At 41.3% G+C, this 22,088-nt stretch overlaps 1 protein-coding gene across 11 annotated transcripts in view; it reads right to left on the bottom strand.

Annotated features, from left to right (window-relative positions):
* ppp1r12a (protein phosphatase 1, regulatory subunit 12A) overlaps positions 1 to 22,088 on the bottom strand; it is a 59,459-nt gene that overhangs the window by 4,861 nt on the left and 32,510 nt on the right. For 2 of the 11 annotated variants that reach the window (XM_025899612.1, XM_013275636.3), the window contains exons 4-26: positions 19,403 to 19,562; positions 18,662 to 18,806; positions 18,517 to 18,591; positions 18,282 to 18,373; positions 17,859 to 18,016; positions 17,555 to 17,673; positions 14,685 to 14,909; positions 14,398 to 14,489; positions 14,021 to 14,134; positions 13,066 to 13,218; positions 12,137 to 12,301; positions 11,394 to 11,534; positions 9,552 to 9,642; positions 8,415 to 8,594; positions 8,126 to 8,294; positions 5,005 to 5,126; positions 4,783 to 4,848; positions 3,133 to 3,149; positions 2,917 to 3,034; positions 2,185 to 2,289; positions 2,054 to 2,101; positions 1,833 to 1,866; positions 959 to 1,009 (exon numbers count right to left, since the gene is read on the bottom strand). In XM_025899612.1, coding sequence (XP_025755397.1) covers positions 978 to 1,009; positions 1,833 to 1,866; positions 2,054 to 2,101; positions 2,185 to 2,289; positions 2,917 to 3,034; positions 3,133 to 3,149; positions 4,783 to 4,848; positions 5,005 to 5,126; positions 8,126 to 8,294; positions 8,415 to 8,594; positions 9,552 to 9,642; positions 11,394 to 11,534; positions 12,137 to 12,301; positions 13,066 to 13,218; positions 14,021 to 14,134; positions 14,398 to 14,489; positions 14,685 to 14,909; positions 17,555 to 17,673; positions 17,859 to 18,016; positions 18,282 to 18,373; positions 18,517 to 18,591; positions 18,662 to 18,806; positions 19,403 to 19,562 — 2,621 coding nt within the window. In that variant the 3' untranslated portion in view covers positions 959 to 977. The remainder of the gene's footprint in view (positions 1 to 958; positions 1,010 to 1,832; positions 1,867 to 2,053; positions 2,102 to 2,184; positions 2,290 to 2,916; positions 3,035 to 3,132; positions 3,150 to 4,782; positions 4,849 to 5,004; positions 5,127 to 8,125; positions 8,295 to 8,414; positions 8,595 to 9,551; positions 9,643 to 11,393; positions 11,535 to 12,136; positions 12,302 to 13,065; positions 13,219 to 14,020; positions 14,135 to 14,397; positions 14,490 to 14,684; positions 14,910 to 17,554; positions 17,674 to 17,858; positions 18,017 to 18,281; positions 18,374 to 18,516; positions 18,592 to 18,661; positions 18,807 to 19,402; positions 19,563 to 22,088) is intronic. The other 9 variants (XM_025899608.1, XM_013275633.3, XM_025899607.1 and 6 more) reach the window with 7 other exon arrangements.

The following is a 22,088-nucleotide window of genomic DNA, read 5'->3' as shown; positions in this document are numbered from 1 at the left end:
GAAGGAATGATTAAGAGGTTCAGCTTGATGCTTGTCGACAGAATGGAAAAGTGACACTGATAAGATCGGCCAGCTGGCTAAGCCCTAAAAATAAACACTTTGTTATCACAGTGATGGGAGAACACATTCCTGCTACAGTTTAATAGATTTCTTCCCCCTCTTTTCTCAGCTAAGAAGCAATTTCCCAGAAAGAAATACTTAATTAATCATCCTTAGATGTTAACAGTGGTAAAATAGTACAGCAGCTGACCTCAGATGTGCCCTGAAGAGCAGAAGGTGAGATTAGCAGGTGTACAAATGGAGACAGATGTGTTTAACTGTACTAGTCCACATATAAAAATCTAAACAACCGAGCAGATCAATATATATATATTTTTAATTATTCATTTAATATGCCAAGAATGAGGTATTTTAGTATGAGAGAGACTAAGAAGCTACACAATGAGGGATGCACTGCGACTGATGTTTAAAGTAACAGACAACTGTATTTGATTTTGGTATTTCCCCCATTTTGATTCCAGGGATACAAAGAAATCTTATTTTATTTTATTATTATTTTTGTATAAGTATCCCACTTCAAAGTCTGTCAGCTGTTCAAAAAAAATTTGTATACAGTGCATCCCTATATAGGACAAACACACCTGGTGACTCCAAGTTACTTTCTTTTTAAAATTACCTGCCATATATTCAAGAAAAAATTTGCAATTGTGATTCATGACTTCTGTTAGCTTACAGTGGTTCTCAAAGGCTTCACCAAGGAGTCCTCTGAAACATGTGGTAATGTTTAGCTACTTGTCAAGTGATGCTAAGCCTAAACTAGTTAAAAGAGTAAGATTACCTCCCCTGTGTGAGCGGTACCTGGTCCCAAATCCAGATATAGATATATAGGTTTTAAAAACCCAGTGTATTAATATGCCATTTACAATTTAAAAAAAATCAGTATGTGTGTGCGGGGTACCTTAAGTTCCTCCTCCATCTCAGAAATCTTCCTTTCTAGAGCTCTTCTTTCCTGTTGGGTGGAGGAAAGCAGATTAAATCTGAACCACGACACAAAATAAACACTCCAGTGCAGGCTCACCACACAGCATGAAAGGAGAGGTGTAGGAGATGGTCGGGATGTAGTGATGGAGTGGTGACAGGGCACGCTTGAACACAAGCTTATCTAGTGAGGCATCTGCAAGCGGCAGCCGGTTCAAACGTATACATTCAATTAACTTAAAGCCGTCTAAAGACTGAAATGAGTCGAGAGACGGGGATGAAGATGTTTAGAGGTTGTGTTTGATGGTATAGCTAATGACATGATTCGTGGGCAAGGATGCCAAATGTCTGGGTTTTTTTTTTTTTAAACCAAAAAGACAGTCCTATAATGTAAAAGGCGGCAAGGAGAGAATGACTTGTATGATGATAAAATGTTGCTTAGATTAAAGCATGGCCTTAAAAATAATGGATGATGTTTACAAATCTGTGGGTTATGATGATGTGGCTACAGGAGCTGCAGCTGAAGATGCCAAAGCCATTACAGAAAGGGTGAAAACACACATGCACACTTTTTTATTTAACAGCAATTTAACGGCCTGCAATTATTCAACTTTCTACAGAAATTGAGGTAATTTCACACACTTTCACACTGGAAAAACAACAAAAATAAGCAGTCTTGAGAAGTGGTGACCACACGCTGCCTCTGAGGTTCAATAAACAGGTGAATAAAGAAGGTGGCGGTGTTCTGGGTGGCGTGGAAGGAGGGCGGGCTTCCCTTTGACCCTCAGCTACGTGAGAGACGACAGCCAGCAGCAAAGAGGAGACTAACACAAAAACTCAGGGTAAGATCATACCACCACCCAGATGATATTGGGGCCTGCTTGTTACCTTCAGACATAAACCCATTGGGGCAGTGTTACTGGGATGTTTAATCAAAGTAACTGAAATAAACTATATTTAGTCTGAGACACACTTGAGAAACACACAAGTTATACATGTTTTTAGTAAATGTGTTAATTTAAAAGCAAAAAAGGGACATTTGCAACAGAAGTGGGTTATTAAACTAGCTCATTACCCTTTTCTCCATCTCAAGCTGTGATCTGTCAGCGTAGCGTTCCTGCCTCTGCAATGGGAAACAAAAATGTGTCAGAAACCTTTACAATCCCATCAGGATGTTTAGCCATCCCATGAAGCGCTTCTCCATACCTGTGTGGCCTTCTCTAGTTGTAACTTCAAGTCTGCCAGCTCCAGGTCTGTGTCACGTAACTGAGCCTTCAACTTCTCGTTCTCAGCTAATGTTTGCTCGTAGAGCTGAAGAGAGGACCAATCAGATCCAGCGGTCAGAAAGTGCAGCAGTCAAACCATTTATAATCAAAGATTTGTTGAGATTGGCCTACCCGCTGAGAAATAGGGCACATACATAAGCTTTGGTTTGCATTTTTAGCTTGTTTTTCTGTTTAGTTTTAAGCTTTTAAAAAAAGTTTTAGTTTACAAAACCAAACCTCAGAGACGAGCAGACATCCCAGCCTCAAATATGCACAAAGACCCTGCTAAAGCTCACTGTCTTAAAAATATTCCTTTGTGTTTCCTAAGCAAAAACCTGTGTGACATGTATTTTTATTCTTCTTTATTCACTTAACTAAAATGTATTTTTACATAATTCATTTTACTTTTAATTAGAATAACTATGGGCTTGAGGCAAGGTTTTATTACTCTACCATCTGCCTGTGTAGGCAATTACAAATTAAAAAACAAGCCTATGATTTGTTAATTGGTGCATGTGCAGTACCATTGATACTTTACAATACTTGCACAAGATGACAGTACTGTGCTAAAGTCTCACTCCTTGGAAGCAAAATGTAAAGAAATGAAGGATGGTTCAAGACTTTTGTACAGTACTTTATGTTTACGAGTTTGAGTGCTTTTGAAAATAAATACCTTCTTGTAGTCAGTGGTGTCATCTTTATCCAGTCGGCTAGAATACGGCCTTCGACTCTCACCGTAGCTACGGGTAAAAAGAGTGTCATTACGATCTAAGGATGAAGCGCTCTCATTCCTGCAACAGTAACAACAGGCATTTGTTTAAAACAGAAACACACACACACACACACACAAAAAAGGAACAAACATAACATGATGGAGGAGAAAACCTACCTGAACAATCGGTCACTCTGTAAGAAAGAAAAACAAAACAAAAAGTTAGAAAGGAGTTTATTCTGCTGTATGTTTTAAGTCTCTACACTTGGAAAAATGCTAATATACTAGAAGATTCAACTCTGATAGAGGGTTTCAAAAAAAGAAAAGAAAAAAGAAAACACTGAACAGGAGGATGGAACCAGTTATTTAGACTACAGCCTCCTCTACGTCTCAGCACCTGACCTTCACTCCCATGCAGCGACCTCCCTCCCGGCTGCTCTGCATGCACATACAGACACAGTAACAACTAACAGCTGACATGCCAGCTACAGCCTTGAGGCGCCCACACTGTGCCTCTAGGTCTGCTGTGCTTGTACAGTGCCACAGCCATGAGAATGGAGCCAGACATCAGATAGGAAGGTCCGGTTGAGGGGTCGGTCGTCCAGCTATTTTAAAAATTGCAGTCTCCTTCCGGAGGCAGAGAGAGTGCGGTGACACAACAATGCTACACTCTGGGTTTTCCTGAGAGTGCTTCTAGGGGGGGTGAGATAAAAGCTGTAGAGCCAGCTCAACATTACTCAACGTGCGACTGGAGAGAGACTTTGAAGACACACTCTGGAATCAAATTGGCGGGTTTCTGTTTTTAAATTATGTCTTTAGCGTCTTATCTACTAATTAGGAATCAACCAAGCATTTTGTTTCAGTACCAACATTTATCAGGATGACCTTAGATGAGCTTAAACTTGAAAAATATTTGCAAACCCAACTCAAAAATACATTTTTATGCCTGCAATTAAGAGAGACGAGCTGGAATGGAAGAGGTTTTCCTGTACATTTCTGGATAAGGGCTCCTTTCCGATTTGGTCCACCCTTTTTTACTGTCCTACAGGAAGTGATGGTAAATAGCTGTTGTCTCTCTCTCATCCCCAGGATCTCTGTACTCAAAGGAAAACTGTGTGTTCTCCATTATGCTTCAAAAGACACTCCCATCCAAACAGGAAGTGCACCCAGCCAACAATATTTTCACAAAGCTGCCCTCTGTGGCTTCTAAAGACAGTATGAATGCACTGGATTCCACTGCTTTTTTTATGCTTATGTCACCAGAAGCCTTTAGAAAAATTCTTACATGTTATTTCTTGTTCGTTTTAAGCTGAAATTCTGACTTCATTTGCGGGGGGGGGGGGGGGGGGGGGGGGGTGCTCAAATTTCAACTTAGAAAACCTCAGCATCTCATTTAAGTGTGTGATCTGCCTATAAAAGACCTGCATTTCCTTCCTTTTGTTCTTCTACATGTTTTGAAAGCCCACTGATCTGTTGCCAAGTGAGCCTTTGGTTTGTAAGGTCACCCTCAGACACCAGACAATCACCGGAAGGTGGAAAGGGGGGAGGACAAAAAAATTTAAAGGCAGGAGTCAAAAAAAAGAAAAAAGAAAAGAGATAAGCAGTAGGGGAGGAAATCATAGCTGTATAGCACAGAGTAATGAATATCAAAGACTAGTCCACTTCCTTGGCCTTGACTACATGAGATGAGGCGAGGAAGGACCAGAATATAAAATAAATGCAAAAGATCAATTAGATGTCATGGGATACAAGGAGAAGAGGGTTGAAGGCTGGAGGGCGTCTACTTTAGTCAGTTTAATCTACTTTCTCTCCTATGACCCGAGTTACCTGTGGCTCTCCCTTGGCGTTGCCCTCCTCTGAGTCCGACTGTTGATCGGGGTCATTTTCATCACCCTGGAATTTAAAAAGATATGAGGGTTAGGTCCTGCTTTGGGCCATCCAAATGATCAAAGAAACACCCGGAGCTGTGCACTTTACAAAGAGTGCGATGACCACTTCAAGAACTGATTTCTAAAGAGGAAAGCTTTGCACTGTGTGCAAATCTCTTACATCCTGACTCCAGAAGGAGACCCCAGTGGAGCGTCTCTTTTCGCGGGGCCGCCTGCGATCCCGTATGGAGCGGGGCTGAGACTTGTCCTCTCCCTCCTTTTCCTCCTCCTTCTTGTCCACTTCTGCTTTCATTGAGAAGAAAGTCAACAATTATTCAAACAATAGATTATGATCGTGTCCCATAAAGAAACCTAGAGAATTACATCCATGGAGGATTTAATCTCTTCTCTTGCAAACATTAAAAAAAATAAATAAATAAAAATAAAATATTCTTAGCACAGATGCACAGACAGCCATTCACACCTACGGTCTAATTCGGAATCCTTAGTTGCCCCAACCCAGGGGTCTGCAACCTTTAACACCCAAAGAGCCACTTGGACCCGGTTTCCACGCAAAAGAAAACACTGGGAGCCGCAAATACTTTTTGAAATCTAAAATGAAGATAACACTGTATATATTGTTTTTTGTGCTTTGTGCGGACAACTAAAGTAAGTAAGTAAAGTTTATTTATTAAGCACTTTTCACAGACAGGCAGTCACAAAGCGCTGTACACAAATATTAAAATAAACAATACAATCAATAGACATTATACACAATGTAAAAGATCAAATGTAAATAATGTAAAGAATATAAAATACGTAGATCAACAAAAGGCTTGTTTGAAGGTTTTTAACTGCTTTTTAAAAGAATCTACAGAGCAACTAAGGTGTGTTGCTTATGTAATCCATGAAGTGCTACAGAGAAAATTATATTTTATTTATGTAATTAACACATTTTAAACTCTTAAAGAAATATAACAAAAGGAAAGACACCTGTGGGCTTTTGGAGCCTTGACCTGTCTTTTAAAAAGTAATTGGAAAAAAAAAGCACTATGCCGTTAAAAAAAAAAAAAAAGGATATTTGCAAAATTCTGCCTAAATATCTGTTTTACCTTGTTAATGTGTGTGGCGGGGCGTGGTCTGCAGTGCCGCTGCATGGGAGTCGGACGCACCTGAGCGGCACCCGCAATCGCGCCTCGCCGCCTTAAATGTGCTCTCTCTGCTCTTGTGTTGTCGGGCTGTGAGCTGAGACGCTACAGCCGGCTGTATGCGTACAGCAACCGCGTGTGAAAAGTGGTCAATAAAGAGATGCTGAAAAGCATGTCCATGCAAACATCGTCAGGTCTGCAGTGATATGTTTACAATGAGACTTCTGGTCCCAAACCTCGGCGCACAGCGTCTGCAAATCGGGGCTTTCATCTTTACGCAGGACTGTAAGCTGTCATCTGTGAGGCGGGAGCGGTGTTTGTTTTTTAACATAGTTCACGGTGGAGAACAGCTGCCGACATAATGTGGATCCGAAGATCCATAATCGGCCTATCTGGGGTTGAAAGTCTCGATACATGCACGGCGTTTCGGCGGGTACACCGGCTTCCGCGAGTGTGACGCTTATTTTGAGCGATGAAAAATATAATAAGATATCATTTTATTTTTATATTTCAAAATCACAATAATCTTCCAATTTAGAACTACAAGTTAAAAAAAAAAAGAACTAAACACAAATAAAATACACTTCAGCTAAATACTTCTTCTATTTTCCCAAACCACCCGGAGCCGCAAAATAAGGACTAAAGAGCCGCATGCGGCTCCGGAGCCGCGGGTTGCCGACCCCTGCCCTAACCGGATGCATGTTTTTGAACTGTGTGTATCTGTGTGTGAAAACATGCCCTAGCCTGGATACAAAACCAGGACTTTAAATGCTGTGAGGTGATACTGTTACCCTGCCACCCCGCAAGTTTGCAGTCTTCTCTTATTTTGAAAGCTCAGTCCTTAATCAGCCAGCTCTGGCCTTTCTGTTGAGAAGGCAGTCTGCTATTGTGGCAGTCCTTGACATTATTCAGGGTCACAGCAGGTGATAGTAGTCCAGGTACCGCTTTGGAGGACTACACTGGCTGTTTTGTGTGCACTTGCACTGAACTCACTGAGGCTTCAGACCAAAATGAAGATTGTCCTCACCAGCTGCAGTCCAGAGACCATGCAGCTGGAGTGTAGGATTACATTAGGGTGACAAAAAACACTCTGGAAAGCAAGATGACCAATCGGTGTTGCGCTTTTTTTCTTCATTTATTGAAAAGTATTGTGGTATTAAAGACAGGATGCAAAGGCAGCAAGTTACGCAGAGTAATCCAAACACCCTACTCCCCAACACTTTCCAGCTCCTCCTGGAGGATCCCCAGGCCTTCCCAGGCCAGATGAGATCTACAATCTCTCCAAGCAGGTTCTGGGTCTACCCAGGGTCTTCTCCCACTTGGGAGGTGCATCCTAACAAGATGCCTAAAGCACCTCAAGTGGCTCCTGTTGAGAATGGAGGAACAGTGGCTCGAGTCACTGTTCGCTCTGGATGTCAGAGTTGCTCAGAGTTTTTTTTTTTCCCCCACTAATACCTACTCTGCTGGACTTGGTTTTTTGGGTTTCCCATTGATATCTGCTCTGATCGGCCGGGGTTCCAAACTGAGTTGATCTGAATTTTTTTTTTTTTTTTCCCCACATTCAGATTCAACAAGGGTTGAGTTGACTCCATAAAAGTCAGAATCATTACAAACTGACTTGGTGGGGATTTGGGGGGGGGGGGGGGACCTTGGTCACAAGTCTGTCACAGTTTCCTTCAGCTGCTTTCAATTTTTCCAGGGACACTTCATGCATTGGTTTGTTAATTGAAGAGGTACTTAATTTAAAAGACAACCCAAACCCCTTCTGTGTCAATGGTCTAAATCAACATTTGGCATATGGCCCATGTGAAAACAGTGGAGACCGTTACAACAGAAGGCACGTACGGGCTGTGCCTATATGGCTTTATGTGAGAGCACACCTCACCAAAGATGGCACAGTTTTAAACAAGAGGGATTAGCAATCCCCTTGAGGCAACATTAATAAACATCCATTTGCCCAGTTTACTACAGAGCAATTCAAATCTGACAGAGTGCAATGACTGTTTAAGATCTAAAGACGCCTGTAGTGCTGCCACACACATACAGCCATGCTTTTATGTGCATTCAGTTTAAATTTGAACACTTTTCCTCATCAAACACAACCACAACTTAAAAAACTTCTCAATACCTGTATCGGATATGAAAAACACTCACCCTTTTCTGTATCTCTGGAGGAACGGCTATAGGAGGAGGTTATCCCCGTCAGACTGTTAGGCCTGTTGAGGGAGCTAGAACTGGAGGACATGGTGCTAGAGTAGGAAGGGGTAGAGGCAGTGCTGACTGAGGAAATGGTGGAGGTGGAAGAAGATGAAGGCCTTGACCGCTGGGAGAGAGGAGGGTAAAATGAAGAGGTCAGGCTAGCTGTAATATTTAAGGTATAAATTATTGTGTCGTTTCAGTAATACATTATAACAATACAAACATATGTATTTAAAATATGTACCTCATCATAGCTGCGGTACTTATATCGGTAATCATCGTCCTTTGTCTCAGTCTCCTTCTTCTCCTCTTGCTTTTCCTTGTCCTGCTTCTCCTTCTCCTCTTTCTCCTCCTCCCGAGTCTTTGTGGTACGACTCCTGCCGATTGTTTTCTCAGCCTCTTGTAAATCAGTCAGAGTCACACCCTGGAAGAAGGAAAGTCTTTTTTAAATTTATTTCTTGGATGATTTTTAAAAATTAGTCTTATATTTGCAGATTCTATACATGCTGCAGAATTGGTAATTAATTAGTTCAAAAACTGGTCGACTGATCCAAGCAAATTTTTCTTTTTAAACCAGGGACAAAGCTCAAATTCTGTAAAATGAGCTCTTGGTACAAGAGCTGCCTGTGTACACAAACAAAAAATAAAAGTCTGGGCTGTCTCAACAAGAACAACAGGTCTTATTTGAACAGTCTGTGGCCATAGAAATACAATACAAACCAGGAACATGCAGAGGTCATCATTTGTTAACAATTTGTTTTGATGTGGGAATCCACTTTTATTTGGCTTATTAGCAGTTTGAGCAGTTGTGAGTATTTTGATCATGTTTGAGCAGGTTTCCTACAACTGAAGACTCAAAACAACATTTAAGAACAAAAACTGATGGGGATAAAAAAAAAAGTCAGATTAGAGACATAAGTTATGTTTTTGTGGTTTGGTTGAGGCTCTAGTTGTAGGTTAAATTAAACATGTTCCTATGAATACCAAATTCTCATTTCATTTACCCTTCCTACAGATAAGATTATAAAAAAACGGTTTAAAGGCAGCATGTTATACTCATTTACTGGGTCTTAGTGCAGTTATATCACTGCATTTTAGCTCCCTTCCCCCCTGCGGGTAAACCAGCTTTCTTCTGGTTGGCCAGCCCTTGTAAGAACAAGGCTAGAACAGCAGGTGGGTGGAGTTCACAAACAGAGCTTTTTGAGATGGCCATATTAGGATATCTGCTCTCACTGACATCATACAGAGCCAAGAGTAGTAAAAACAGAGTTGAGCCTGACATTTTGGGTCACAGGGTTAAGGGTCAATAAAAGGAATATACACCTTTGCAAACATAAGAGATGAGGACTAAGCATATTTAAGGTGATGTGGTTTAACTAACCTGGGTGGACCTCCTTGACTGTCGAGCCTGTCTGGAGCGAGCTTTCCTCTGAGACTCCGACTCCTCATCTCGCTTTGGAGTCAAGTATGACCTGAAAGAGACAAGCAAAATACACAAACAAAGACACACAGAGGTTAAATATTTAGAGGAAGCAAAAAACATAAAAAGCACCTCCTGAATGGGGAAGTTAATCTACTTAAATATTCTTCGTACTTGCCCTCATGATACTGAGCTTTCTTTACCATCCAGTAAAGAAACGGGTTACTAAACAGGCTCTCTCTAATCAGCAGAAATTGCATCCAAATGTACAGATTTGCTGATAAAGTATTAACACACCTGCTCACACAAATACATGGGGCATGACTTTAGCAGTGTTTTATTTCCACCTTAAAACAAGCTTGCAATGGAAATGCGGTATCTGCAAGCAAGTACATTGGTTCAAAGTACACAGCAAAGTTAAAAGAAAGCATTTGGTTGAGTGTAAGAACATTATACAAATGTGTTGGGGTGATAAGGGAAAAAATAAAATGTAAATATATATTTCTATCATAAAGTATCAGAGCACACTTTGCTTGTTAAGTACTTCCAGGCTCCAGCTTTAACGACCTGTAAGACTTAAACTATATGTAAAGAGCCAGGCGTTGCTTTCATCTGATGTGTTTTCAGCTCTTATTTAGACTACACTGGACTAAATCATCATGCATGTGACACAGGTTAACCTGTTAATGTGATCCTGCTAACCTTTAAAGATGCAGTCACATCACAAAATCTAAATATAAAGATGGAGGTAAGACGGTGTCACTGTGTGCTGGGAAGTCCAAGAGTGCAGTGTCAAAGACAATTTAATACTTTGTATCAACTTAAAGTAGCAGGTTCTCTTTTTACTATGGGCTTGTTCAGTGTCAAGCATGGAACCCATTAATCCTCCTTACACATCTGTTTACCTCCACAATATTGCTGTGATTGTGTTTTTACCTAATGGTATGTTTCTTTTCTCTGGTTTAATATTAACTGAGGAAGCAGTCAGCTGCAATGTAGCTTGGCTGGAGTAAAAGACATCCATGCTTCACTTTCACAGGGGAAATTAAAAACAGCTATTGTAAAATCACTGCTGTCTGCTAGATATATATTTGTAATATAGAAACAAAGAACAGATATGAGAAAGAGGAAAAAAAAAAAAAAAAAAATCTTGGTCATTTCCCCTCCAAGCCAGGATTTTTAAAATAATGTCTTCCTCGTGTGTTATAGTTGTAAAATGAGTTATAAACCTCTAGGTTTAAATGCTCCGGTACGCAAGCTTCGTGCCCAAAAGGCAACACAATTTGGGAAATAAAACAGTAATCGCTCGTCTCAGGCTGAAACACGCTTCTGTTGGCCACACAAAAGTATGAACTCATTCAGCCCAGAATGGGGCCTTGGCCTTGAGGAAAATGTGCTTCTTCTGCCCACCTTCCTTATAAGGAGAAGTCACTGGAGCAGTTCAGGCTCTGAAGCAGCCCGGCCCCACTCCCACCGTGACAGGTGGCTTATTTCAGCGTTGCTACAGGAAGACATGCACTCGACCCCACTCAAACATACACGTGCAAGTGCAAGCTCTCTTTAAAAACTCTCACTCCCTTCCCAGAATGTCTGCACAGAGCCTAAGAGTGAACACAAACCTACAGAAATGGAAATGATGGTGGCTTTTCTTCATGAAATAAGTCTATGGAAATGCTGAAAGTCTCCTTACATTTAAACAGCACCATAAATTCTGCGCACAGATGTGATTGCAATAAAAAATTCAAAGTTTAAAGAGCTAATAAAAACTAATGAAATCGATGTTTGAGTAGGTGTTTGGTTTACCTGCGTCTTTCGGTGCCAGTGCCAGTGGTAGTGGTGGTAGTGGTAGACGTGGTGGTCGTAGTAGAGCCAGTGTTTATAGTGGGGACGACAGCAGCCGACTCCTTCTCCTTCTCCCTCTCTGCACTCTCCTCTGACCAGTACCTGTTTATACACACATTTTAAACAGATTCCCTTTCAGCTGCTGTAATACAAATGCAACAATCCTAAGCCTGTATATACAATTCAGGGCCAATTACTATACATTTTCTTTCCTGCCAGATGTTCGTGTCAGACCGTTTGTTATAAAACCACTTCGAGAGTTAGCTCACCATCTTTTTTAGCACTTTGCAGGAGTTGCACAGTGGTGCTACTCTCTGGCTTTTGGTATGCACCACTTATGCTGCTGAATTTTAACTAAATAAACAAAACGTAGTTACATGATAAAGTGTTTAAATTTCCACTACAGTACTGAATACAGAAAATAAAGATAATAAAGAGAAAAAAGGCAAATAAACTATTCAAGCTTTGAGAAACTTCTGGAAATTAGGCATGTCCCTGATGATAAATTTACTATCAATTAAATTAGAGGACAAACTATATTATACAAATATAATACATGAATATGTGGTGAAACTGACCAGTATTATTGCTGCCTTGTAGCTTGTTTAAAGAAGGAGTACATGACCTCAAATGTTAACTGTATAAATTCATTCATTCATTCAGATGCAGCTGACTTTCTCAGCCTGAAAAGAAATAAACTGTACCTGCTGGTGAGACTGGTGGAGCCAGTGCGAGTGGAAGAGGAGCCCAGGCTTGAGTACAGGCCACGATGGCCCGTGGGCGAGGTAACAGATGAGGAGGTGGAGGTGGTCGTGGAGGAGGAAGTGGTCGAGGAGCCCAAGTCCTCGTGCCGTCTGCCAAATGAGCCGCTGTAGAATAAAGGATCACCGGCAAGATGGAATGAGATGCAAGTAGAGCCGTTTGATTGTGGCCAATCGCCGTTTCGACTTTTACTTTAATAATTAGGATAGAAGGCAAGAGTTTATCAATTTTGTTTGTTTGTTTTTTTCCTTTTCATTGCACTGTATAACAACTAGTGTCCAACTAGTTTACTACACTGCATTGATGGTGAAGGCACATTAGGTGGGAGTAGTGATTCTTGTTAAGAAGGCACGGATGATGATGTCTCACCATGGCATTTTTAGTTGTAGTGATGGAGCTACATCCAAACAAATTTTTGTTTTATATGACTTCTATTTTTCTCTTTAAATAAATAAATAAAATCTCCTCTTAGACAAGTGTTTTTAAACAGTTCCTGGGACATTCATGCTTCATATCAATGTCTGGAAAAACTTCACAGTGACCATTTACATACACGCGGGATGCCTACACTGATCCCAACAAGAAACAGTTACTCACTTGAAGATGCTAATATGTTCTTCTCCTTGTACTGGAGTAATGCACAACTATATGGTGGTAAATGTAGTCGATCACCATTAATCATGTTTTAAACCACAATTCTAACTTTACTGAAAGTTGTAACCAGCAGATAAATTAAAAGCCTTCCAACATCAATTAAGACATTTAATATAACAGCGAACACAAAACACAAGGTGGTCACTCCAGCCGAGCAGAGATGCAGAAAGTGAGAGAGGACAGGTGTTTGTAGAGAGCCTCGGTGAGGCTGGTGTACCTGCGGTAAATGCTGTAAGACGGGTAGTGGGAGGTGGGTGGCTGCCAGGGTTTAGTATTACAGGTGTTAGGGTCCAAGTTGGAGGTTGACGAAGACTTGGCTGGCACGTCCCGCGTGCTGCCGCTCCGCCCTAGCGCTAGCGTATGGGAAGTGCTAGCGTGTTGGCAGGCAGGTGGGCGAGAGAGGCATGTTAGCGGTGAAGGCGCACACATACAGACATATATATATGCAGAGAACAAGAAACATACATATTTAAGACTCTAAAGCTTTGACACACTGTTTGTGCATTCATCTCATTTGGGAGTAGCTGGAGAATATAAAGCACTGTTCAGGAGTTAAAGTAGGATGAGATACATCTAAAATCATCCAATTGTTGGGAGATCTTTACCATTTCCCCCCTTTTCAGAATTAGATTTAATTAGATGTCTTGGTTGGAAACATCGAAACTCAGAAATGCAAGAAACAACAAGCTCCAAAGCAGCTTTTACAGCCTGAAACTTCAGTGATTTCATTAGTGGCTCACAGCCAGCATTTCTCCCATATGATACAAATGCAGCACAAGTCCATGTCCAAGTTCTGTGCCACAAACAACCCTGAGAATTTCTTATTTAATTGATTTATTAGACTGTTTGAGGCTTGTAAAAATATCTCAGTGGCACAGCAACCTGACAGGACAAGTAGAGTCATGCAAAAGACTCTTTGGCGGTGACAGAGAGGCGTTGGGCTCATTTGCATGGCTTTCAGAGTAGCTGCTGCAAATGGAAGCATGTACATACACATCTCTGATGACATAACTAAAAGCAAATTTCCCTTAAGGTGACTGATAAATTCACTATTGATGAGCTACACAGTTAATTTGGTTTCAAAGCTATGAAAGGCACCCATATGATGGATCAACACGACGAGATGGGGGTGGAAAGTTGTGGCAGAGGTTTGTACTACAGCCGAGGCTAACCTGCGCTGGTAGCTGGGGGTTCGGATGGTGGGGGCACTTCCTTCACTGTTCTTCAGGTCGTCATCCCAGCGTCGCCGGGTGTAGGAGCCGCTACGTATCAGAGCAGTAGAGTCCCTGGGAAACCACAAGCTAGAATCGTACCCCACGTTTCCACAGTAACATGTATACTAAAGGAATATGTCGCCCATTTTTTTTTTTTTTTAAATGTCCTTGATGTGTTTCTAGATTACTAAATCTATCACTGCACATTAGAAATGCAAAAAAAGCAGCTGCTTAAGGCCACACCATGCACAGCATTGGGGCACCCAGCAGTGAGCAACAGGAGCCACATAATCCAATGCATGTTTGCACAGAGCCACATGTCTCCAGGGATTCACCTGTTTTCCTTCTCGTCAATGTCCGAAGTACTGGCCAGTCTCCTGGGAATGGTTGGAGCCACATAGGCAAGCCGGGTTCCTTTATCCTTTTCCTGCAGGCAGCACAACAAGCAGGACATAGCTGTAAAGGAGCTGTGTGGTATTGCTACAAGAAAGCTCCGTTACCACAATAAAAAACAAAACCTTTTGATTAAGAATCATCTACGCAACCCCGCCTACCCCCCAAAAAAAAAAAACACAACCCCAAAACCCCCCCCAAAAAACAAAACTGCTTCATCCCTTCTGACCTTCTCCTTGTCTTTGTTGTCCAGAGATGTGGAGAGGCGAGGGCTCGAGGCTGAACGCATCACCCCAGTGGTATCCTTCTCCCTCTGCGCCTCCTTGGTGGCAGTGATCTCGGCTAGCGCTCCATAGCTGCCCGTCTTCCTCAAACCCAAACGCCAGGACGCTGGAGACTCATCCTTCCTCTCCTCCTCCACTTTAGTTGAGACCTTTCCAGCAGGCTGAGTGACCTGAGTGAGGAAAGCACAGCAGTCTAATTAAGACACCGTTGACCATTTAGAAGTACAATGATGTTTAGAGGTTTTTAGTTATCATGGTGAGTAACGCAAAAGTCAAACGGGTCAAAAACAAGTCGGATTAATCCATAAGGGCTGCAAATTTTAGTTTTTTTTAACGTTTTTTTAATTTCACGTGGAAACCTAGAAAATTATTTTTAAAAACATGCCAGATGTGACACATGATCAGAATAAAAAAAATTATACAAAACATGTATGCCTCTTCCTGACTTCAATACTCTGTAAAATATACTCCTGGTTATGTGCCATTTTCCAAAAAGATGACTTAGTAATTCTTACAGCCTGTGGAGGTTTTGTCTGAAAAAGTTTACAAGCAGCAGAAGTCACACAGACGTGAAATGAAAGCATGATTAAGACAGTGCATTTGGTGATTACAAGTGGAAACACCATGCAAGGGTGACAGGTGAAAAGCAGCCATTTGCAGCAATCAATCGCGATTTTGGTTTTTCCACTGTGCGTGGTTTGTCGTGCCATGAACATCCACGGTTAGGTGACCGTTTTCCCCCATTGCACCAGAGAGGAGGGGACAGGTATCAAAACTATTCCAGTTTGTTATTGCTGCACATTTTATCAGCCTGTGTACGAGGAGCAGGGGCTCATATGCTGCAGCATTGTCGCCTGGATAGTTTACTGTACCGACGAGCCCTACTCGATCTTCAGTTGATAACATAACGATGGAAACTAAACCACAGCAGTTATTTCACCACATTATGTCGGCAACTTTTGTTAACTTTGTTTTTTAAACAACTTCTTAACAAGAAATCACAATAACTGCCTCTTTGTACTTATTGTGATACTAATTATGTAATCAAAATATAAGAGAATAAATCCTTAGTGCACAAAATGGTCAACTAGTTTCAATTTACCTGCTAATTAACCTCAGTTTGTTCTGTGGTTCACATGCATTTCCTACATTTTTTTTTCTCTTCACAATAAAAGCATCCTGTTCAATCACCAGTGGAAAGCTTTTAATGTGAAGCATGAAACGTTCAGTTTATGTCATGAAACTAGAGGAAAAACCCTATATCGCCTGGATCAGGTCAGAGTGGTTAGGAGTGTTTAGTGCTTTATCAGTGCATGGGTGCATTTGGATTACAGAACAACTCTGGTGCACACCAAGGCCTCACCATAAGTTTTTTGGGCACTAGAGAAATGCCAGTTTTGCGCAAACCTTGACGCCACAATGCAGGACAGCCTGGCTCCGCCACAGGCATGAGGGGAGTAATACATTCAAACTAAAGCCAACCAAGACAAGAGCCCAGGGTGAGAATGATGCAGAGAGAGAGAGAGATAGAGGGAGGTAGGGCATGGAGGAAGACAGAGAGGTTGAGACAGAATAAGAAGCAGCAGCAAAAGAAACACACTTTATGAGCAAAGACAGGCATTTTAAAGCCTAGTCACACCACACAATGCTCACTGACATTAATGTTCTCAAAATAAGTGACAGATGCAAACACTGGAATTTGGACTTTGCTAACTTATTAGACAGAGGACATTGTGGTTTGAGTGAGAAACAGGCTTCAAATAAGGACAGGAACAAGAAGTTTATCTCAAGAGAAGAAGCAGAAAAAAGAAAAAAAACGGCTCTAGATGGGTGTCTGCTGGCAAGGCAACCTGCTTTTTTTAAAAGGTTCAGTTCATTCAAGGGCTAAAGTCATGTTTGGAGGTGGCATCACATAACACAGACTTGGCTGCCTCAAATTTAAATTTTAAGAACGTCTCCTACATGTGTAACATGCTTGTTTCACACTTCGATCTTGCTTCCTTATTGTTTGCTTGCATCTTTTTACAACTTCTGCTTTTGTTCTTTTTTTTGACCTAGAACCAAGAACATGCGTCTGTGAAGCACTAACTAATGACAAAAACACAACATAAATAAAGTTTATGATTACATTACATATTTTTGTAAATACCAAATAATTCCTAATATTTTAAACGCGTTCAATATTTCAGCCCATTGAATCAAAGAGGAAAACCTGCCCTTGGAGAAACTCAGAGGGTCCCTTTAGATAAATGCTTGGCGTTATTCTGCCAGCAGAGGGCAGCAGTTTCAAAAGTGGAACATGACTGTAATTCGAGGCCTAGTTTTACTTTTACCACCCAAATGCATTAGTCTGTACACTTTCCTCCAACTTTTAGAACAACCTACAACTATACTGCAGAATTTTCCAACCGTCCCTATCCTGTTGCCATGTTTGTTAAAAGCCACTTACATTTATGTCCTCATTCAAGCCAGAGAGAGCCATTTTTTTTTTAATTTATATTACTCCTTAATTTAAACTGTAAAACTGTATATGTAAACACCTGACTGCAAAATCAGGTTTTTGTTGCAAAGGGAGAACAAGGATTTTTATTGATTTGTGTACATAATGAGGAACAACCACGTCTCGGTAGAACTAATGTGTTGGAGCTTCATGAAACAGCGGGAGGGCATTTGAGGGTAGGACGGCGACACGATTATGTGATGGCTGGGCTGCAGTGTCTGACTTCCGCAAATGTCAAATGTGTGACAGGTCTGTTAGCTCCCCCATCCCCTTTCTCCAGACAGGGCAGGACGGCAAAGAGTTCCCCGGTCGTACCTTTTTAACTGGTGAAGTGGGGGTCGTCACCTGGTTAGTTGGGCTAGTTGGAGAAGACACCGTGACGCTGGTTGGCGTTGTGCTGTTGCTCACTGCTGCTGAGGGCTTGCTCTTTTCTGCTGAGGTTCAAAAAAATAAAAACACAAGCAGGTGAGAATAGTCCCGATATGGTTTCTTGACCAACATGCAGAGTAAGTATAAAAGGCCCAGAAATTACAGAATGAAATTGGTGGTTCATAATTAAAGTTTTGGCTCAAGATTATAGCCAAAACACCACAAGTCTAACATAAAAATCATACAATACCTGCTTCAGTCTCTGATTCTGAATCTTCTTCCTCCTCTTCTTCACTAGAGCAGCTTGATTCATCCTTCTTACCCTCCTCTTCTTCATCCACTTTCTCTGGCTCTAAGGTCTCGATGCGAGGAGCGCTCTTCTCGGGCTCCAGAAGCAGCGTTTCTTTGCTAAAAAACACAAATTTAACACTGTTAGTATAGTACTGCAGCATCAGTGGAGAGTAGGGCTCACAGATAAGCAATGCAATGCAATTTTCCTTCACCCCCTGCTTTAGACAGTTTGACTTTCGGCCAATTGCAGGAAGTATAAGAAGCTACTCTCATACATGAAAGCAAAAAAACTTTACAGAGAACAATCCCACTTGTCAAAGTGAGATCGTTCTCCCAAAGGTATCGTCATACCTTTGCTTTTGTGATTCAGTTAAAAAGTTACCTCTTGATAGGCTTCAGTGATTGATTGTTGTCCCCAGTGGTGGTTGTTTCAATCAGAGGAGATTTCTTAACATCTTTCTTCTCACTCCTCAGCTGGAATTAAGATAATAACAAGACACTCATGAGTTCAGCACAGAAAATGAATTTATACTGTAAAAATTAAGACATGTTTTCCCGTAACAAAATGGTTTCTTGGAATCTTTCAAGAATTTTGTTCAGGTGCCAAAGTGACTCACCAGATTTTGTTTCTTCTGTAGTTCTTCTAAGTATCCCAGAACGTCTTCATCTGCTACATCAAAAGCAGTCTGACCCTGAAGGGAAACACGTAAGAGTTAAAGACAGCACATAACCTAATGACTGCTTCTAGTTCTAGTTCCTCACCATTTTATTCATGATGTCCATGTCACATAGATTCTCAACCAGTATCCTACAGGCCTCTTCTTTGCCCCAGTGTGCTGCTGCATGTAGAGGAGTCCAGCCATCATAGTCCTTAATATTTACATCATACCCTGCTTGGATTAAAAGCCTACAAGGAAGACATAGGGAGAGTGAATGTGTGGAGTGAATGACGGATTTCATTCTGTAAACTGATTTTTCAAAGTGTTGCTAGGCTTCGAGCTCCTAACATGTGCGTCAGTATCGTAACCCCAGGTCACTTTTATGAGATACAGATTCCCCGAAAAAACAGAGACGTAATCTGAAAATCTTAGTCATCCCTTAGCAAAGCTCGGTGAGGCTAGCAAATATTTCAGCCAATAAATCTGCCATGATGGGGAAAACATTTGGATCTCTGTCCCGTGTACGGTAGTTGTGCTAAACATCAGAGATCTTAGAGCTATCTATGGCAGCAGAGTGTGCTGGCTGGCTTCCCAGACCAGATGGACAGGCGGTTGCGGTTTCTATCCTTGAGCAGTGCAACTGTATTAACAACCCGCAGTGACGATGTCAGAACAAGGCAAGATGACAAGATGCAGAGACCGAGATATGTCTGGTATTACCGATGAGGCTAGGCATCACCACCGTCTTTACTATAAATAGTGTTCAAATAAAGTAACATACAGGAGACACTTTATGCACCAAAGCGTGCTCCAACTGTTCTACCGTCTGAGGGCTACTGCTTACTTTAAAACCTCGACGTATCCCTTTGCGGCGGCTACATGAAGCGCCGTTCCTCCAGATTTTGTATGCCGCACGTCTTGGATCTGGCCGCTGTTGAGCCACTGCCGGGCATCCCTCAGCATGATGCGCTCCTCCTCTTTCCGGGCTGCCTCGATATCAACCCCTGTTGAAATGGAGAAGCATGATAATGTACAGACAGACACCCAGGGATTACCTGCTACTTAGGAACAAGCTGCCTGCTGCAGCAATGAACCTAGAGAGAGAACAAGACCCAATTAGATCAAGATATTTATGACTTCTACTTGTTTACATCCAGAGTAAGGTATGCAAATGTTTGGAACAGGTTGCATTAGTGACCTATTCATATTCAGTTGTTGGGGGGAGAGGAGAAAGCATTACTAATAGCGGCTGTCTCTCTCGCAAGCTGTGCAGAATGCAAATGTTGAATATTTGTTCAATTCCGCGCCCCTTAATAGGGATAATGTAGCCAGTGTAATTCACAATAGCATATACTGTGCGTCAAAGGGACCACAGCTGTGTAGCAAAGGTGCAGCTTTCACATTTCTCAGATTAGCCTACTCTAACTGATGAACATAAGTGACAGATATCAGCTGAAAAAGTTGAGGTGTGAAGTCCGCCTTGTTCCTTTTATATTGAAAACATCTTTTTAATATTGAAACAAATGCACCTATGCATACACTTAAATCTCTTGTATTGGTCTGTCCTTTTGAGGACCTAATGTAATATCTGAATGGCTTGAGCTGAATGAACTTTTCACCAAGTTTGCCAGCACTGCTCTAGATTACAGCAAAGACAAAACAAAATATTTCAGCTCTGATGAATGAGATGAATTTTTAGGCATTTTCAAACTGCACTTTTATCAAGCCGGGCACTGTTGCATTTCATTGTTAGAAACTTTCTATGAAGGGAACTAGACAACATGGTTCTGCCATGCTCTGGTGTCAGCCATTTCATCTGCTCTAGGGAACAGCTTTGTGCCAATAATCTGTCAATTTAACAATACAACGGCGGCTGCGAACACTCCAGCCGGCAAGTGGCTCAATATGTTGAAGCTATATGCTGCATGCAGAACAGCCTGTATTGACACGCTTGTACTGTCTTGATGACACCTGGTTGGAGCGCAAGACTGTGTGAAATGCTCTGCTGCACGATCTGTGAGAGATAACTACAAAGAACTGTATAAACAATGATCCAAAAAAGGGTCTGGGGCAGGAGCCAAAACTTCAGCTGGTCTTCTAGGTTTTTGTTCTGCACCCAGGGAAACATCACCACTCATTTCCTGACAGCGTAGAATGATTTAAGACCTCAAGCTTTTTAAAGCAATGAAAGGACATCTGTGTCTGCAAATCTGCCATGAGGAAAGGGCAGTCAGAGGAAAAGTCTACGTTTACCCGGAGGTTTAGCTTCAGCTAGCTGGAGAGGAGCATGTGAAGGACATTTGTTTCCTAAACAAAGTTCGCCAGACACAGACACAGTGAATTGGTTTCCACTCTTTCACGTTTCTGATAATGGGTCAATGAGTATTAAATATCATAGAAAAAAGAAAGAAAGAAAAGAAAAGAACCCAAACTCAACACAAGCTGAAACAAGAGCGGTCCAAGACTGTGCGTTTCCAACCCTAAGGCTGAATATTTACTTTACACAATGCAGGACATGTGAATCTCCGAGATACTTAAAGCTCATTGTTAGTGGTTTAATGTAGTTTTCCCCGAGTACACTTACTCATTTCACACTAATAAAAATGAAACAAAAAGTGAACAATAAAAACTAGTTTTGGTATCAATTTCATATTTTCAATAATTACAACATATGGGGTGTTTGGATTATAACATCTGTTGCAACAAACACTTTGGAAAGGCAACTGACTCATTTATGTAGACATCAGAGGCTCAGACTACATATATGCATAATGTGTTGACAAATTTTACCATACTGACAAAGACTTAAATTCTGCAAAATGCGATTTACATTAAGTTCTAGCAACCCTCCCAACTCTGGATTATTATGAGCAACATCTAACATTTTGCATTGTAATTTACTAATATTTTGTAAAGGTATAAGACAAAATGCCCAATAAATCTTGCACCTGGGAAAGAATTATTCCAAAAATCCAAGTGGTTAATGATTTCTAAACCAGTGTCCACACATGGAGCAAGTCGCTCATCCTGCATCGCTTTGAAAACGATGGCTGGTCGCTGGTGGACATTTAAGGCCCCGGTTGCCTAGGGTACGCTCTAATGTGTTTTCTAATCTGTGATGTATCAATCACCAGTATCGTGCACTCTCATTGATAGTCCCTTCAGTGTCTCACCACAAAGTTTATCACGGGATCTGCTCACTCTACATTGTCAGTGTTTTTCTTTCTGGCCTAACTTAATGTCAGTAACTTTCTATCATCTCTGGCCACAAAGTCATTGTGGATTGGTTACTGTGTAGATGCAGCTAAAATGTGCATGCAAATCTGTCCGTATCTTTTTCAGTCATATTAAATGTACCACAGAAAACCAACATGGCACAGATAATTATGTTGGACATTGAGAGGATTAGTAAGCTAAATTCTAAGAAAGTGAAACTAAACAGGAAGAAAGTGGCTTTCAAAGTTTTATGTCAAAAAGAGCAGCTTTAGGACCAAGACTGGGCCTGTTGACTCACTGTCGTTGTGTCCTTC

The sequence above is a fragment of the Oreochromis niloticus genome, linkage group LG17 (genome assembly GCF_001858045.2).
Source record: "Oreochromis niloticus isolate F11D_XX linkage group LG17, O_niloticus_UMD_NMBU, whole genome shotgun sequence".
In the NCBI taxonomy this organism is placed as follows: domain Eukaryota; kingdom Metazoa; phylum Chordata; class Actinopteri; order Cichliformes; family Cichlidae; genus Oreochromis; species Oreochromis niloticus.
Note: the sequence above shows the minus strand (reverse complement) of the source record. Positions and strands in the feature narration are given on the sequence as shown.